Raw genomic sequence first — 15002 nt, 5'->3', positions numbered from 1 at the left:
ATGCCTTCGGCATGGGCTAGTTCACTGTACTTGCCAGGGGCGACGGGGTACCAAACATGCGGGCAGCGTTGCGGGAGCAATAGGCCCTCCGCCCTGCTGGGGCTCGGGCTTAATAATATTCCGATGCAAAAACAATGTTTCCCATTTTTCAAATATCATAAACTATACATTTTCGGAAAGCGCTCGCGCTTTCCTACCTCATGGTGTGGGTCCCTGGTCACTGACGGGTACTTTCGTTAATTTTGAGTGGGCTCCGCCCACTTTGTGTTTTTGGCCCTCTATACAGTAATAATGTTCAATTTTTGCATTACATGCTTACATGCACGGAACATGCAAGAGATGGGTCGTCATCTCAATGTAAAGTGCTCGTTTAGTGCGCACTTTTGCACGGGCTTCGCCTGTTTACAACGGTAATGTTCCATTTTCCTACTACTAATTAGTATGCACGGGGCGTGCATGAGTGAAGGAGTGCGTTAGTGAGTGTTTGGAAGTGGGCGAGCGCTTCGCGCTCGATTTCGTGCGCACTACGTGCGCACTTTCGCAGCCGTGCTTCGCATGGCCTTACGAGATTAATAGGCCTCTCGCCAGCTTGTGGCGCTCGGGCCTAATAATAGACTATTTAAAAGAGACATGTTATGCTTTTTTCAGCTGCTAAGTATTGAACTATGACATAAGAAGATCATTATTTAATATTGTATCCTTTGTAAACTGCAATATTGATTTAAAACTTAGCTGTAGATTAATAGAAACGGGTCCATTTACTTCCTGTTCCAGACTGCAGAACTGATGAGCCCCGCCTCTTCATTTCATTGCCCGGTCATTCTTTACTTGGTTTACGGATCCGCCGCACTTACGGATCCGCCGATTATTGATAAATTATTATCAATTTTTTTTTATAAAGTACCGCCAACTGTACCGACAACACAAAATAGCATTAAATGAAATATAAAAAGCGGTATTAAGTCAAAAGATAAGAGCGCGTGAAGCAATTTTTTGCCAAAATCCTGCGGGAGTCTGTGACGGAGCCTGTGCGCGGTCCCGGCGAGAGCGGCGCGCCCGTCTCTCTGTCTGCTGCGCGCCTTTATATTGCAAATATACATTTTAAACCCGTTTTCCACATTTTCTCCTGCGCGTTTTGCTATGACAAAGGGGGCATACTTAGAAGCGTCAGTTCTACCAATGCAAAACACGCTGAATCTACTGTTACACTCACCTGCACGCTGCGTCCCCCCCTCCTCCCGTGGTGCATTTTGGGCAAACCCGGAAGAAAAAATCGTTTGAAATGGAAATTGTATTTATATTTCGTCCGCCTGTTCAATATACTTAATTTAAAAATCCGTAAACCTGCGGCCATAGATGTTTTTTAAAAGTAGCAATGTGACATTTTAAGCCCTATGTGTGTCACTTGGAGTCTTACCTTTTTCTTAGTATTGGAATCAAATACAGGGATGTGGGCAGGGATAGGGGGTAGGGGAAAACAAGAATTTTCTGATCACTCAAGCCTCAGTTACATAACAATGCAGGATTACTCAAACATGCAGGGATCAATCAAAATACAACTTTGAGTAAATTAATGACAAGGACAAAGGATCATTAAAGTTATTCTATGTTATTTTATGCACAATATCCCCTTTAAACGTCCCCTTTAAGTTAAGATGAGTCATTGCTTACTTGAGGTGACAGAGAAGCCCACAGTCATGACCCAGACTACTGCAGACACCATCATGCGGTACTTCCTGTCCCATAGCTTCATGTACAGCACTGGTCGACTCACAGCTAGGTGGCGCTCTACACACATGCAGGTGAGCAGCACAGGGGTTCCGAACAAAATTATTGCGTTAAATATCTTCCTGAGGTCTTGAGTTCTTGATGTGTCCGTTTGGTTTCCACTAATATTGGCCGATACATCTGCAATAAAAAAAAGTGAATTACTTTTGACACACTAAGTTATGCAGTGCTTGGGGCAGATTAACTACCTCTTGTTTTTGTTTATTATACAGTATATTGAAAAATTACTAGAAATGTGTGGAATTCTCCAAAAAGTTTCAATTCAATCCAATCCAAAATTGTACTTATGGCCCCAGTATGACACTTTCTAGTCAAAAAATAGACTAGAATAAATCTTTTTTTTTGTTTTTAATGTTTTTATTGCACTGAAAACTGCATTCATATCCACAAAACTGACTCCACAGTATCTCTCCATGTGCCCACTCCAGAAAGTTATACTGTTGCTTTAAGTAAAAGATACCACTCAGAATATTAGTTACTACTAGTTAAATACTAATGCAATTTTAGTAGAATGTTTGATCAGTCACAAAATGCAATTTAACGCAAACGATGTTGCTTTAAAATACAATAAGCATAATCTCTGAGCTCTGGCCAATCAGAGCAAGCGATGTAGTGCCGTCATGTTTATAAAGAAAGGAACAGAAACAGCTGTGTATAGGGATCATTGGGATGTGTATATTATGTAGTAACTCCAATGATTTTTAATATAGGTAATTACAATTGCATGGAGAAATGAAGACACAGTCATGGGTGAGTTCATCCTAATTTGGTCCTGGTTTAAACCTGTTTAGTTCAGATGTCTTGGTTTAGTCCAGATTGAGTTTCACGTTTAATCACAATTTCATATTGTGTTTGTGCAAGTCTTAACACATTATTATCTGTATATGAATCTGATCTCATCCCAGTGATTTCTGAATAACACAAATATTTTAACAGGAGAAAATGTCTGACCAGGTCTGGTTGTGTTGGATGTAGAAAACAAGGAGGATCTGTGCATCAGATCCACAGGAATAATGGTCAGATACAGCAGGTTCATGATCACTAGGTTCATCCCCAAAACCTGTAAAACATTAGCAGATTTTAGATCACATTTATCCACTGTAAATATCTTGGGTTCATGGAACATCACAACATTAAATACAGTAGCACTGGAGACAGGTCTGAATTCTGTGGCGGGATTTGTTCTTCAGACTGCAGATGTTTATGGTTCATATCTCTGTAATTACTGGGCCTAGTTATATAAAACAACATTGGCACAAAGATCAACATGTCAGCACAAATAAACAAAAGTGAAACTATTTTCTCTGACAAAAAGTGTTGCCATAATTCAACTTCAAATATTTGATTGTTGGCCGTCAAATTAATTTAAGCCATATTAATATGGCAAGTTTGGGGAGCCAATCCCAAACTAATAATGATTGATTAGGTTCAACATTTATGGATTCTATGTTTGGTTATTTTTTTCAAATACAGAGAATCTCCCAAAGAGTTATAGGCCCCGGCCCTCCATCTGAAACTATGACATCATCAGTACATGAACCCTTTGAACTATGAAATAGTTGTGAAGCACCTGTGAAGCAGAGAGTGTCTTCCTCTCCCTCAGAAACAGCACGAGCAGGGCAGCGTTAGCCAGAACGCCTGTTACCAGTATAATGTTATCAACCACAAACTTGACCTGACCCCAAGAGGGGGTCAGACAAGTCTCGTACATGGTCACATCCCTCTGCACTCTTGAATCTGACGGTTCACTTTCCATCCTGTGAAAAGAAATACAACATTTAATTTCCAATGATAAGGATCAGAAAAGTTGTATAGATTTAAGGCTGCCTAGACGACACAGCCACGGGTTACAGTGCTGAATTGACAAGAATATAATTGATTGACTGCTTACAAACTGCCCAATTCATGGACTGGAAATCTCATCTTGTCAACACCCATTCTATATTAAAGGTGCACTATGTAACTTTTTAGGAGAGTTAAAATAAAAATAAATACATTGAAAAAGATGCACTCTGTGAGCAGGCTTGCCTCTCTCCACAGATCTGACCTGTCACTTGGCCTGATAGCATGATTTGCATATCTCTGTGGAGTTTGATAAGTGTAAAGTCATACTGTGATCAGACAAGCAGGGTGTCGGCCCCTCCCCCAGAAATGTTGCATAGTGCACCTTTAAATTGTAAAAACTGCCTTTCAACTACTACCTAAACTTTAAGCAAACTATTGGTTGACATTCTACAATCCCTAGGTTCTAGGTTTCCTTTTTTCCTAAAAAAAACAGAGTTCAGGTGACTACAACTGAATCTTTTTCTACAATGGAACACTCCTGGACGAATGAGGTGTTACACCAACAAATATAGCATTAAAATGATTGTAAAAAAGGGTGTAACTTGGGGCTGGGTGTTGCCAAGATACAGGGTCCACAATACATCCTGATACACGCATAGCTGTCTCAAAAACTAGATTGTTTTTTTTTGTGCTAAATAAAAAAACGTCTTTCAATTTATGTTCATTATGTCAGAAAACAATTGGTGTTATCAATAACTCGCTTTATCAACTTAGAAGCCTTAATAACCTCATCAGCAGAAGATGAATAACTTCTGAATTGATGTAGTTTAAACGTTTTGCGACACAGGCCTCAGTACTGACACTTATGTGTATTGCAAAGACGCATAGAAGATGTATTGCCTCATATCAATATTTTCAGTATAACTCTAGTATAACGAAACTATAATAAATCATTCTTCTTACCTGGCGGTCCGACTTGTCCAGGTTGGTCTGAATTCTGAACTTGGCACGCTCAACTCAAATGAGGAGGTTTGGGTTTGATTTTCCAGCCTTTAATGCAAAAACCTGTCCATATTAAATGTAATCTGTTTATTTTGTCACAGCACATAATTTACATTTGATGCAGATATTTGCTCCCAGAGGACAAAGGGCAGTATTGTCTACACTGCGTTCCAAATTATAATGCAAATTATCATAAATATATCTTTATATTTTTTTTCCTCAGGGCTCTTTGGGTCAGTGAACTCAATCTCACGCATCTGTGCCAATTAGTTTACCAGGTAAAAACAATTTATGATAAAACTACTTAAGAAGGACGTTCCACATTATTAAGCAGACCGCCATTTTCAAGTAATATGGGAAAGAAAAAGGATCTCTCTAGAGCCAAAAAGCAGGAAAGAGTTGAATGCCTTGGACAAGATGTGAAAACCTTAAACGGGATCACTGTACTATTAAGAGATGTGTTGCTAATTCAGATTCCTGCAGATGAAGGCACAATGAGGAAGGTTTCTGCCAGACAAATACATCGCATTAAGAGAACAGCTGCTAAAATGCCATTACAAAGCAGGAAACAGGTATTTGAAGCTGCTGTGCCTACGAACATAAAGGTGTAGGATCCTCCAGAAGATTGCAGTTATGCATAAACCTTCTATTTGACCCTTAACCAATGTTCACAAGCAGAAATGGCTCCAGTGGTTCCAGAGATACGTGAATACTCATTTTCAAACAGTCTTGTTCACTGTACATCTGGATGGATGCAGTGGTGGATGGTCGGTGTCCCAACAAGGCTAAGACGTCAGCGAAGAGGTGGTGAAGTCAAGGGCCGGAATCATGGGGAGAGAGCTGGTCGGCCCCTTTAGGGTCCCTGCAGGTGTGAAAATGACCACTGTAAAGTATGTGGAGTTTCTGTCTGACCACTTTCTTCCATGGTACAAAAAGAAGAACCATGTTTTCTGTAACAAAATCATCTTTGTGCATGATAATGGTCCATCTCACGCTGCAAAGAATACCTCTGCATCACTGGCTGCTATGGGTATAAAAGAAGAGAAACTCAGGGTGTGGCCCCATCCTCATCTGACCTCAACCCCATTGAGAACCTTTGGAGCATCCACAAGTGAGAGATCTATGAGGGCGGGAGGAAGTTCACATCCAAACAGCAGCTCTGGGAGGCTATTCTGAAATCCTGCAAAGAAACTCAAGCAGAAACTCTCCACAATTCACAAGTTCAATGGATGCAAGAAATGTGAAGCTCCTTTATATAAATACGAGTCCTGTGTAAAATGTAAGTGTTTTGAGTGAAATAACTTCTGACTTCAGTAAATATGACCTGCTATTGCTTCTAATTTAACAAATTACCATTTTCATTTTTTTACAGCAATAACATGGTTTGAAACTCAGTTCTAAATAATAATTTGGAACGGTGCATTTTAAGTTTTTATTTTTGAAAAAAATACTTTTTCAATAATATTTGAATTGTACTCTAAAGGTTGATGACTTGAAAATTACGATTGAGTGTCATTTATATTGACTATTTGGCAAAATTAGAGACACATATAATCAGCATAATAATGGATGGATCATATTATTAGTGGGTATTGAGCCAATCTGTTTAGTCACAATAAATATCAACTAGGGCTGAAAATGAACAATATAGCTTACAATGCTAATGATAAATCCATAATCAAAGCAGTGAACACTGAGTGAAGAAGTGTCCATTTCACAAATAAGCAACAAATTGGTTTCAAAATGCATTCACTGAGTGCTGAGAAGAAAAGTTAATATGTGAACAACTCAATCTAAAGATAAATGGTCAGAATATTGAGTAGGTCAAATACCCTGAGCGTTTATCTGAGTCACATACTCAAATTTGACAGTGACATCAAAAACGTTTCAGGACTTGCCAAAGCAAACGTTTACACATTCAGACGGATCAGGGACGATCTGCCGTTAGGGTTAGCACTGAGCTTTTCACACTTAAGTTACTGCTGCAGCTCCTGGTCACAGGCCACTGCCACTTCTGTCAAGCCTCTTCAAATGACTTATAATAGAGCCATAAAAATATATTCTGGATAAGAAACCAATTAGGTCACACCACTGACTCAGTTTGAATCATTTAAATGTGTTAACTTTCGATAATTAGATTTCAGATTTGCACAGTTGAAACTTGTGTACTAATCAGAAGGCTCCGCAGGTTCTTGGTGACGCGATAGTTCCTCTCAGAGCAGAGGGGTCAGTCACCAGAGGAACTCAGAGTGGAAACTGTGGAGTCCCAAGACATAAAACGTTTTGACAATCAGATTTAACTGTACAAGGCACCAAACATTGTAACATTTTCCTTGTAGAATCAAAGGGAGAAACAAACGAGAACTCAAAGACTTTTTATTTGGAGGTCAGATGTGTAACCATCTATGACATGCTTTTTAAATCAATGATGTGTCTTTTGTACTAAATTGTTACATTTGTCTTTTTATGTAAAAGCCCAACTAAGGATGAACACTGAGAATGAAACCCGGTTAAAATATTGTAGTGCGTGAAATTAGCTCATGAAACATACTTGTCCCTGTCAAATAAACATCAACGAATAAGGAAATAAAGAAAATTGCCACGTGTCCTGAGTTCTGTTATGAAACATATAACTGCTATTGTGAGCAAAACACATTCTTTAACATTTCCTTTTTTCCTATTTGTCTTGAGGCAAGTTCATTTAACTAGAAAACCTGTTCCACTTAAAAATGCAAGTGAAGTCATGTCCACTTTGTTTTAGTGTACTTTCATTCACTGAGTTATTGAGAGAATGCAAAGTTATTAGGCTACTATTTTGTAAGTAGGCTAAATAATAATACTGTGATGAAGTAGGGGTAGAGGACGTCTTTGTTGCAGTGAACGTGCAGTAAGCCATTTATTCATGTGTAACCTGCATCACAAAAGCACCTGTAATCAACATTAACAATTCAGTGCTGAGATTGAACAATGGTGAAACTGGATCCAATAACGCATTAAATGAACAAATAAACAACATTCAACCTGATTTACCTTCTTTTGGCATTTAAATTGATTCACACTGTCAGTTGCATTTCAATGAGGGGGTCCGAGTCAGTTACATGGTGTATTTTGAGGGTCCCAGCCATAAAAATTGGGAAACCCTGAGCCTGAGATAGAAGATAAGATAAGATATTCCTTTATTGTCCACACATGGGGAAATTTCATTGTTGCAACGCAGGTAGATACAGAGGAAAAGAACAGATAACTTATAGGAAGTTTGAAAAATACTCTCAATAGAAGAACTCTTAGAAACAAAAAAATCTTATAAACAAAAACTCCTATAGACAAAACCTCCCATTTCCCAACAAGGGATGGAGGATGAAAAATAAATAAATAAAGATGAAAATAAATAAATACTTATGTTATCAATAATAAGAATTAAAATGTACCATGATGCTGTTCAACACCTTTTTAATGTAATTACGCATGTATTATTGCCATAGAATGTTGCCAAATAACGACGAGGAACAAAAAAGACAAAGATAAAGGGCAAACTAGTTGAACGTATCACTGTCACAATAGATTAGAAGCCCTGATATTATTCTAACCAATCAGCGGGACGGAAGCAGTTGACTGACGTGATACTCAGCCAATAGAATTACAGAATCTGATCTGTTTACACCAGCCCCTTCTCCCGCACCAGGCGTCTGTTTTGGTGAGTAAAAGAAAGTTCATTGAATCAATTTATCGCATTTTTAAGCATTCAACCTCGAAACAAAACGCACCACTCGACTCGTTATTCGCGACTGTATCATAAAGTGTCAAAATATGGCGCTGACATCGTGTTTTTTCGTGGTAAAAAGCCCGTTTGTGTCGTCGCCCAGTGAAGCTTTGTTGACGTTACATGTTTGTTGAGAGACACCATTTACGTAAGCGTCATCACACATAAAACGACTTAACTATCTATTTATTATCGCGATCTGGTGAATGTGTGTGCGCTTTTTGAGAAATCCGTTTGTTTTTCTTCGACGCAAAATAGCCATCATTTTACAGAGCGCTTATTTGCGTAAGTAATTTCTCTTTTATTCGACGTTTTAGCCCTAAAAGGTAATAGAAAGTTGAAGGGTGTAAATGTAATAGAAATAATATAACTGTTGGTCGTTATTTGGGTCGGTTACTATGGTTTTGTTCAATTTAACAGCTTGAATATTGACCTACTGTCTTATCGTTGAATGAATGGGCTCTTCATGCGCATGCGCGGAGTCACAGAAAGTTTATAAACAAGTGTCACATGACGATAAGATTGCGAAATAGATCAAGCCGAAGCTGTTTCAGTTTTTGTCTTAAATACAGAGGGAAACATGTTTAAAGAAAGTTATTTATGGAAAGAAATGTGTCGTTAAGTCCAAACCCTGTAGCTTTATGGTCGTGAGTGTGATGTAACAGGTCTCCTCAGCTCACCCTAAAGCTATTTACGGTTTCTATACATTGGACTGGAGAGTGTTGGGTTTCCCTGGCTCTGTGAGGGCATTTGCATTTAATAATAATAATAATAGTAATAATAGTAATAATAATAATAATAATAATAATAATAATAATAATAATAATAATAATAATAATACATTTAATGAGAATAAGAATACATCTTTATTACTTTTATCAGTTTATACAAGGCCCAATAATTTAAAACATGAATACTTTCATCTTGCTCAATAGCAGGGGCGAAATGACACAAATGTTACAAATGCTCATACATGATTCATCAGTGATGACTCATGTGTGAGCATTTGTAATATTTGATGAATCATCCACCTTGTTTATTGTAATTGAGTAGATTTGGGTAATTGTATTTTTTTGAGTAGATTTATAATCCTGCACTTGTAATTGAGTATAATTCTTGTCGTCATTATCTATTTGAAATTATAGGAGTAACAGAGAAAAGTTCCTTTTGTCCAAAAGCACTGTTGACTCAACACTGTTTCTGCTCCTTCCTTTATCTACAAACTGTGACCAGAGCTCAGAGAATAAGCAGATTGTGGTTTAAAACAACTTACTTAAGCTTTAAACGGTTTAATTCATCAAGTTTTCTATAAAATATTGATATACAATTCTACAAAAACTGTGTTAACCGTGTGTTATTTTCATGCATATTTTTTATTTGTATACATATATTTGTCAGCAGTACTTGTACTTTACTTTTACTCAAGGGGACATTTTCAGTAGTCTTTCTACCACTGCTCAACAAACAGACGGACATTCAAAACTAATCTCAGAAACCCTGGACCAGGCCAACCGCAGATAAATAAATATATAACATTATAATATAACCAGGAGTATTCAAATGAACAACATGAATGACTGTGTTTCAGTGACTGTGGATACCATGGTGTGGGAGGTGGTGACTACGACGACATCCAGCGTAATTAAACACACCACGAGTGACTCACACGCTCAACAAACAGGTAAATCTTACTGGCCGACTTTAAACACAACTACAGCATCAACATTACTCCAGAGCATTACACTTGAACCTTCTCATGGGAAATATACAAGAAATGAATACCTAAAATGCCATAAATCCAGCTGCTGTGAAATGTGAAAAACGGGGTCGTTCTGCTTTTGTGTTATTAACAGGCTTCAGAAAATGACTAATGAATAAAGTTACAATTCTGCTCTCCTTTTCCGTGTTCAGAGATGATGGTTGTCGATGATGACGCCCAGTCCAGTGTCTGCGAGGAGCACTTTTCCTCCTCTCCAACCGCACCGACCAGTGACAGCTACGTGGAATATGGTAACTTTTGCCACCTTGTTTACAGGCCAAAAGACTCTTCTCATTCCCTCTGGTTTTCCCGACAAATCTGCATTGAAACTGATTGAACGGACGGACAGTGTTTCTATTATAATATCGATTACTTTGATACTTAATTGTTGTTATGACGGTCGACCATTGCCATAACTTGAAACCCATGAATACTGTGCCGTCTTCAGCATCTTAGGTTTGATTCTCAGCTCTCTCACACTCCTTACCCCCAGTTTATGTTTATAGTTTTTAATGAATTGATGGATGAATGGATGGGTGGATTTCAGATGTACTGAATATTACTAATTAGAGGCACGTCCCGTTCCAGATGACCTGCCTGAGCTGCAGCAGGTTCAGGAGGAGACGCCCCCCGTGTTTCAAATCCAGGCTGGAGTTTCCCACCAAGAACTGCCCTCTGACCCCGATACACAGAGACTGACCCAACTCGCTCTGATCGCCACAGGGCCACAGAGCCCCCTGCTCCAGGAGGACACACACTGCAGGTAAAGAGACATGGACAACAACTGGCCCCTCCTGTTTATTGCACAGTCTTGTTTGCTGTGCAGTAGTTTTCAAATTCTACAATGTGACAAAGATACACAGATACACAAAGACAGTATTCAGTACGTTATCATAAGTAAAGTAATAATAGAAAAAGTTTCAAATGTAGTTGTCTGGACAATGTTTTCAAATTCAAGAGGTATCACTTCCCTCTGAAAGTCATTTTCAATCTGAGGAGTTGGTCTGAGACACTCGACCAACTTGATTAACCTGAGAACAAGGGAAAACTCTTGTTGCTAAAATATGCTATAAAGTAGATTGATATGTGTAAAATGTCCAATGTTCATGTGACCAATAAGTCAACAAAGCACTGATGCCCCGAGCGGCCTGAAAACAACTTTTTAGTCTGTGTAGAAGTTATTTGTTGTTTAGATTGGCAGCCCGATGTAAAATAATGCCACTGGACAGAAGATTACAATGGATGGTAGCGCCCAGGGCTTTGAGCAGACTAAGCCCTGCCCTCAGGGGGGAGTTTCACCTGAAACTTGAAACGTTGTGATTTTAAAAACAGAGGACTTCCTTTTGAAACTTTTTCTATGTTAGATCACTCCTGGATGAATGAGTAACTGCACCAACTAGTACAAGTAATCACATTTGAATCGAGATTTGTCATTCCTCATTATCAATTATCAGTGATCATCTTTAGAGTTCAGACTTTGTAATAAGAAATGTTACTATTTTATATATAGAAGTTGTATAATCAAACCCTTATATCTTATTTTTTTCCGCGTGATTTTCTTGTTTGTTTGTCTTTAGCTCATCGACCTTTAGCTGCAGTAGAGATCTTCATTCATACGCTCGACCTCCTCCTGAGCCCCACTGCAGTTTGTCTCCCTCTAGAGGCTGTGGCAGGGAGCGCAGACACAGCAGGGTATTTATATTCTAAGTTATACCCTGTTATCATTATATATTATCATGATTGCACTCAGATACTTCTCTTCTACCACAGACGAGCAGTGAGTGTGGCTCTGCCCGGTCGACCCGCTCCTCTCTCTCTGACGATGAAGACATGGGCTGGAACTTCTCCTGGCCCTCTACCGTGTGGCACTGCTTCATCAAAGGTCATTTTTTGTGTTTTGCCTTAGTTATTCTCTTGTCACAGTAAATTCTTGACCTCCATCTATCCCTGTCTTCTGCCGTGGGGCTGCACGCGTGACTAAAATGCACCCGTTCAATTCTTTGCAATGTTTTACTTGTAATATTCCATATATCAATAATTAGGCTCTGATGCGGACATATTTTAGGCCCTAATACATCTTTTGAATCCAGGTAACATTAAGAGTTTATTTTTAATGATGGCCCATCTTCACTTATCAATGGGTTTCAGAATGATGAGAATTTAGGGCCGCTGCCATAGCGATTAACACTTGATAATATATTCAAAATTATAAATTTTGAATGGGAAAAAGCCCTCAAAATGCATATAACAACAATTATCTCTAAAACATACCATAATCTAGTAAAATTATCAAACTTAATTGTTTCTTTTTCTCATAGGCACTCGGTTACGTTTCCTTAGCAACAGAAGAACTGATTGGCAGGACATTGAGCACCTTAAGATGAACGAGCTCTCTGAGGAAAAGGAACAAACTTTTAAGGTATGTTAAACTACTACTACTTACTGTACTATCGCTATGAAACCATATCTTTTTAAAACAGTTTTGATCATATAGAGACATTATTTGTATATGGGCTGTCTCAGGTTTTGTTTGTATTTTTTTTACCTTGAATAAGTTATAGTAAGTTAGTAAGATAATAAGTCACAGTGAATTATTTATATTGCATATATGCATTCTGCTGCAAACTAGTTCTGTTTTTTCACATTTTTAAGACAATAAAAATCAGGTACAGCACCTTTTAATAATACAATGAAATGAATAAATAAAGAATCAGCTTAGTTCTTTCTTTTTTGACCTAGAAGACATTGAAAAACAAGTCTTGACAGTCAGACTGAACCTAAGCTATTTTGGTGTGTGTTTCTGTGCAGAGTTTCGGCTCAGAGGGCCTGCAGCTCATGGAATACTCAGAGACCGTGTCATGTGACCAGCCTGTACTTGAGCTGACCTTTAACCCCGGGCCGTTTGGACACAGCTTCCTGACAGCGCGGTGCCAACTTGACCACCCGTTCTACATCAAAAACAAAGGTACAGCGGCGTTTCTCTCAAAGAACATAGCCGTTTTTTCTTCAGTACTAGTATTATTTTCAAAGTATCACATTGTATTCTCAGGCTGGTCGTCGTTCCACCCGAGCCTGACTGTGATGCATCATGGGATACCGTGCTATGAGATGGAGGTGGGAGATGTTTGCCTGCCTCCGGGACACAGAGACGCCAAACACACAGACGACTCGCCGGTGCTGGACACGTTCAGGAGGTAAAGAAAGACTTCAAGCGCAGATGTGGAGCGGTTCACTGCATTTCACCCTGGAGAGACTCAGACACAGGACACAGAAGAGAATGATTAGTGGGCTTTATTACGGAGGTTATTTGGCACTCAGACCCCGGTGGAAGACAGTGATCATGGGCACTCCATAATCTAGTTGTATTAGATGTCTCCCCCCGGAGCCTGGAGACTGGTGGTGGTAGATATGGAGAGAAGGTAGAGGATGAGGGGAATGCAGAGGAGGAGCAGGGGAGGTGGTGGGTCGCAGTATGGTTTGAGTGGCCGAGCCATCAGCCTGAGCGCTTAAATGCGACCGCCTGGTGCTGATTGGAGCGGGGAGGAGTCACTTGAGAGCGTTGATTGGGGATGAGGAGCAGGTGTAGGGGCCATGACGCAGACGTCCCCTGTCCTTTCACCCTCCTTCTTGGCCGGGAAAAACTGCATAACCTCTTTGGGATAAGCGCAGAAACCTGGAAGAGTCCATGGTGAAGTGAGGGATCTGACTCTCACAGACAGACAGGCAGACGCCCGCTTGAGTGCGATGATGGCGCTGGGGAGAGGGGTCCTTCCATGGTGGCCGACTCCGATTTAAGTTAGGTCTTCCAGGTGAATTTACGCAGGCTTAATTTCTGACACATGATTTCATCTTTCAGTTACTCGTTCACCCCTCTGGACTCGTCGGCGGTTTATGTGCTCAGCAGTATGGCCCGGCGGAGGAGGGAGTCCCAGTCCAGCTCTGACACTGTATCTCCGGACAGGAACACAGCACAAGGTATGCAGCTCCATATATTTAAGAATTGTTTTCATATAATTTTGCCTTTCATGAAGATTTACAAGTTAAGATTAACAACAGTTATTTGCAATTAAAGACTGCATTGTCGGTTAATGCTTTTAAGACTCGTTTGAAAATGCACTTTTATTCACTGGCATTTAACCCGGTCCTCCTCCCACTGTCTTTTTTATTTTATATATTTTATGTTGTTTTTAATTTTGTTTTTATATATTTTATGTTGTTTTTAATCCTTTTTTTATTTGGTTTTCACGTATTTTTTTTTTTATGTATTTATTTATTTTTTACCATATTTTGCTTGTGCTTGTTTTTTACTCTGTGCAGCACTTTGGAGACTTTGTGTTGGTAAAATGTGTTGGATTGGATTAAATGTATATGTTCCCTAAAGATTTGCACAGAGCCAGCACCTCCCACTCTCCTCCAACCAAACCAATCACAGGGCAGAGCGGAGAATCACCAGGAAGTAACGTTGCCACATCCTCCAGGAGTAAACGACCAATGAACGCCTTCATGTTGTTTGCTAAAAAGTACAGGGTTCAGTACACACAGATGTATCCGGGCAAAGACAACAGGTGTGCATTAACGTTTATAACTAACTTATTTCCTGTCTTTTATGTAAGTGTTGTAAATGATGTGTGTTCTTCACTCTGTGGCAGAGCAATCAGTGTGCTGCTGGGCGAGCGCTGGAAGAAGCTGCGCAGTGAGGAGCGCAAAGTCTTCACGGTTCAGGCCAAAGCTTTAGCCGACGAGCAGAAGAGGATCAACCCCGACTGTTGGAAACGCAAACGCACCAACTCTGTGAGTACAAATATCATTCAGAAAAGAAAAACATGTGATAAAATGCAAGACTAAAGTACTATGTAACCTTAGTGGTAAAAGGTCCACCACCTGCAGCTCTCCATGGAAATGTTATTG

General features: G+C 39.5%; 1 protein-coding gene across 1 annotated transcript in view; it reads left to right on the top strand.

The window, feature by feature from the left end:
* Nucleotides 1–8231: 8231 nt before the first annotated feature.
* LOC140368077 (HMG box-containing protein 1-like) overlaps nt 8232–15002 on the top strand; it is a 7276-nt gene continuing 505 nt past the window's right edge. The window contains exons 1-12 of the mRNA XM_072454942.1: nt 8232–8269; nt 9924–10016; nt 10247–10345; nt 10683–10857; nt 11672–11786; nt 11865–11976; nt 12413–12513; nt 12903–13059; nt 13144–13288; nt 13951–14069; nt 14476–14659; nt 14744–14885. Of these exons, the coding sequence (XP_072311043.1) occupies nt 9938–10016; nt 10247–10345; nt 10683–10857; nt 11672–11786; nt 11865–11976; nt 12413–12513; nt 12903–13059; nt 13144–13288; nt 13951–14069; nt 14476–14659; nt 14744–14885 (1428 nt within the window). The 5' untranslated portion in view covers nt 8232–8269; nt 9924–9937. The remainder of the gene's footprint in view (nt 8270–9923; nt 10017–10246; nt 10346–10682; nt 10858–11671; nt 11787–11864; nt 11977–12412; nt 12514–12902; nt 13060–13143; nt 13289–13950; nt 14070–14475; nt 14660–14743; nt 14886–15002) is intronic.

Source organism: Eucyclogobius newberryi, unplaced genomic scaffold (assembly GCF_026437365.1).
Source record: "Eucyclogobius newberryi isolate DKJ021-1_F unplaced genomic scaffold, fEucNew1.0.hap1 SCAF_2, whole genome shotgun sequence".
NCBI lineage: Eukaryota > Metazoa > Chordata > Actinopteri > Gobiiformes > Gobiidae > Eucyclogobius > Eucyclogobius newberryi.
This window is presented reverse-complemented; position numbering and strand designations above follow the sequence as displayed.